Source organism: Entelurus aequoreus, linkage group LG05 (assembly GCF_033978785.1).
Source record: "Entelurus aequoreus isolate RoL-2023_Sb linkage group LG05, RoL_Eaeq_v1.1, whole genome shotgun sequence".
NCBI classification, from domain to species: Eukaryota; Metazoa; Chordata; class Actinopteri; order Syngnathiformes; family Syngnathidae; genus Entelurus; species Entelurus aequoreus.
Window position 1 is genome coordinate 5588272 of NC_084735.1, and position 4081 is coordinate 5592352.

General features: G+C 46.9%; 1 protein-coding gene across 1 annotated transcript; it reads left to right on the top strand.

Annotated features, from left to right (window-relative positions):
• Positions 1-1489: 1489 nt before the first annotated feature.
• On the top strand, positions 1490-3008 carry LOC133650056 (paraneoplastic antigen Ma6E-like). The gene is made up of 4 exons (XM_062046847.1): positions 1490-1671; positions 1740-1783; positions 1844-2881; positions 2949-3008. The coding sequence occupies exons 1-3, from the start codon at positions 1655-1657 to the stop codon at positions 2866-2868; spliced, it is 1086 nt and encodes a 361-aa protein (XP_061902831.1). The 5' UTR covers positions 1490-1654; the 3' UTR covers positions 2869-2881; positions 2949-3008.
• Positions 3009-4081: the final 1073 nt, after the last annotated feature.

Here is a 4081-nt window from a genome sequence, read left to right on the forward strand (position 1 = left end):
GGATACAGATACAGATAGGGATACCAATACAGATACAAATACAGATACCAAGTGCGATACAGATACGATAGCAATACAGATATGATACAGACAGGGATAGTGACACAGATACCGATAGCAACACAGATACAGCAAGCGATACAAATACGATAGGGATAGGGATACAAATATGATACAGATACAGATAGCAATACAGATACCAAGCGCGATACAGATACGATAGCGATACAGATACGATAGCGATACAGATACGATAGCGATACAGATATATTATACAGATAGGGATACAGATACGGATAGGGATACCAATACAGATAGAAATACAGATACCAAGTGCGATACAGATACGATAGCAATACAGATATGATACAGATAGGGATAGTGACACAGATACCGATAGCAACACAGATACAGCTAGCGATACAAATACGATAGGGATAGGGATAGAAATATGATACAGATACAGATAGCAATACAGATACCAAGCGTGATACAAATATGATACAGATAGGGATACAGATACCGATAGCGACACAGATACCGATAGGGATACGGATAGGGATACAGATACCCATAGCGATACAGATATCGATAGGGATACAGATAGCGATACAGATACCCATAGCGACACAGATGCCGATAGCGATACAGATATCGATAGGGATACAGATACCGATAGCGATACAGATACCCATAGCGATACAGATACTAATAGGGATACAGATATTGATAGGGGTACAGATAGCGATACTGATACTGATACCAACAGGGATACAGATAGCGATACCGATAGCGATACAGATACCCATTGCAATACAGATATCGATAGGGATACAGATACAGATAGCGATGCAGATACCAATAGAAATACAGATTCCCATAGCGATACAGATACCAATAGGGATACAGATAGCGATACAGATACCGATAGCGATACCTTTGACTTGAAATGTGATGCTTGAATAATTTAGTCAGTTTTGTCAGGTAAACAAGGGACATGACTCAACAATAAAAACATTACAAACATAAACAATAACACAACTAACCTCAGCAGGGCAGGGGGGAGGGGCTAAGTGGGCCTGAGTGGGCGAGCGAGAGAGAGAGAGAGAGAGAGAGAGAGAGAGGTTTGCACTGATAGACTAGAAGATATCGATAATATTAATATTTACATGAGTACACACACACACACACACACACACACACACACACACACGCATGCACACACACACACACACACACACACACGCATGCACACACACACACGCATGCACACACACACACACACACACACACACACACACACACACACACACACACACACACACACACACACACACACACACACACAATTCCACCTTTGTGTCAACTTGAAGTGTTTTATTGCCACAGGTGTCGTGTCTGTTCCAGCCATGGGAGGGCGCCATCTTTCTATGCTAAGCTAACAGCTGCCATGTCTTATTTAACGGCCCAAATAAAAATCCTGTTCAAGTCAACGCCGTCGTTATTTCCTGAGGACAATAATGCCGCACACCTGTGTCCAATCAGGCCAGGTGCTCCCGCACACCTGTGTCCAGTCAGGCCAGGTGCTCCCGCACACCTGTGTCCAATCAGGTGAGGCCTTAAAAGGAGTGGTGAGGCAGCAGCTGCTGTGAGGATGAGGAGCAACATGAGGTAAGATGTGGTGCACCTGGCTGATGTGTGAGCTCACCTGATGTGTGATCTTGACTTCCTGCTGCCAGGTCACGGGTGTTGCTGCTGCTGCTGCTGCTGAAACATGTCACAGGTGAGTCTCTTGTGTTGTCCTGCTTCCACTAAGGTGACATCTTCTCCCCTCCCCCGCCAGCGTCTGACAGCCGCAGGACGTCTGAGCGTCTTGCAGGTCTCCGAGGTTCTCCTCGGTCTGGACCTCCTGCAGCTCACCTCGGTTCTGGGCACCCTGCTGGTGTCTTCCAGGACCTGCAGTCTGCTCTGGACGCTGGAGGTCCTCGTCAGTCCTCTGGTGGCCGTGTAGGTGGTTACCTTCCTGCAGGACCTTTGCCCTATGAGGCTCAAGCAGGAAGTGCCTCTTTATATGGCGGTGCAGGAAGTACCCCCTTATATGGTCGATCAGGAAGTTTACCCTATGAAGGTCGTGCAGGAAGTGCCCCCCCATATGGTGGTGCAGGGAGTTCACCCTTATATGGTCGAGCAGGAAGTCTTCCCTATAAAAGCCAAGCAGAAAGTGTGCCCTTATATGGTCGAGCAGAAAGTGCACCCTTATATGGTCGAGCAGGAAGTCTTCCCTATAGAAGCCAAGCAGAAAGTGCGCCCTTATATGGTCGAGCAGGAAGTCTTCCCTATAGAAGCCAAGCAGAAAGTGCGCCCTTATATGGTCGAGCAGGAAGTCTTCCCTATAGAAGCCAAGCAGAAAGTGCGCCCTTATATGGTCGAGCAGGCAATTTACCCTATGAAAGACAAGCAGGAAGTGCACCCTCATATGGTCAAGCAGGAAGTGCTCCCTTATATGGTGGATCAGGAAGTTCTGACTATGAAAGACAAGCAGGAAGTGTTCCCTTATATGGTCGTGCTGCAGCACAGCTGCCCCCAAAGGCCAGCTTGGCCCCGCAGCAGCACCAGCGAGGACCCAGGTTGGGCGCCGAGTCGTCCCCTCCACGCCAACAGGAAGCGGTGGTGGTTTCCAGCGGCGGGATCCAGATGGTCGCCACTGAGCCGGCGCCACCCGGGCACAGAGCCGAGCCGCTGCAGAACTCGGAGCGAGTGCCGCCAGCAGGGTGGCCCTCCAGGTACCGGGCCAGACCACTTGGGGAGTCCACATCCGCAGAGGCGTGGAAGAGGTCCGGGAAAGTCCGGGGCTCCTGGTTGTCATAGCGACACCTGCCAGGTAAGACCTGTACCTAAGGTGTGTGTGGGTGTGACCAAGTATTTGACTTCAATCTCTTTTCTTTTAGGTGACTTTGGTCTCAAGTCTTCACCTTTTTTTTAAAAGCTCAAATAAAAGATTCAGATTATTCAAGATTGTTTTATTGGTTTTTGATTGGCTGCTGTGGGGCGGGTCTTCAGCCGCAGCAGCTCCGTGATTGGTCGAGGACTGTCCTGGTACAAGTCCAGTCCTGTCATCCACTCCACGTCTCGCACTCGGGACTGGTGGAACCAAATGTGCTCTTCCACCCACACGGCCTCGTCTTGTGCACTCTGACACACACACACACACACACACACACACACACACACACACACACACACACACACACACACACACACACACACACACGTCTCCATTTTGTTTGACCAATGCTAGCATGTGCAACTAATAACATGCTAATGTGACTAGCATCTAGCCTAGCGGTCTAATGACAACATGCTAATGTAACTAGCATCTAGCCTAGCGGTCTAATGACAACATGCTAATGTAACTAGCATCTAGCCTAGTGGTCTAATGACAACATGCTAATGTAACTAGCATCTAGCCTAGTGGTCTAATGACAACATGTTAATGTAACTAGCATCTAGCCTAGCGGTCTAATGACAACATGCTAATGTGACTAGCATTCAGCCTAGTGGTCTAATAACATGCTAATGTAATTAGTAATGAAAACATGCTAATGTAACTAGCATCTAGCCTAGTGGTCTAATGACAACATGCTAATGTAACTAGCATCTAGCCTAGTGGTCTAATGACATGTTAATGTAACTAGCATCTAGCCTAGCGGTCTAATGATAACATGCTAATGTAACTAGCATCTAGCCTAGCGGTCTAATAACATGCTAATGTAATTAGTAATGAAAACATGCTAATGTAACTAGCATCTAGCCTAGCGGTCTAATGACAACATGCTAATTTAATTAGTAATGAAAACATGCTAATGTAACTAGCATCTAGCCTAGTGGTCTAATGACAACATGCTAATGTAACTAGCATCTAGCCTAGCGGTCTAATGACAACATGCTAATGTAACTAGCATCTAGCCTAGTGGTCTAATGACAACATGCTAATGTAATTAGTAATGAAAACATGCTAATGTAACTAGCATCTAGCCTAGTGGTCTAATGACAACATGCTAATGTAACTAGCATCCAGCCT

Bases quoted from the DNA above. Each gene is read 5' to 3' on its own strand.
- LOC133650056 (XM_062046847.1), top strand. The intron at 1,784-1,843 runs GTGAGTCTCTTG...CTCCCCCGCCAG, and splicing joins GCTGCTGAAACATGTCACAG to CGTCTGACAGCCGCAGGACG.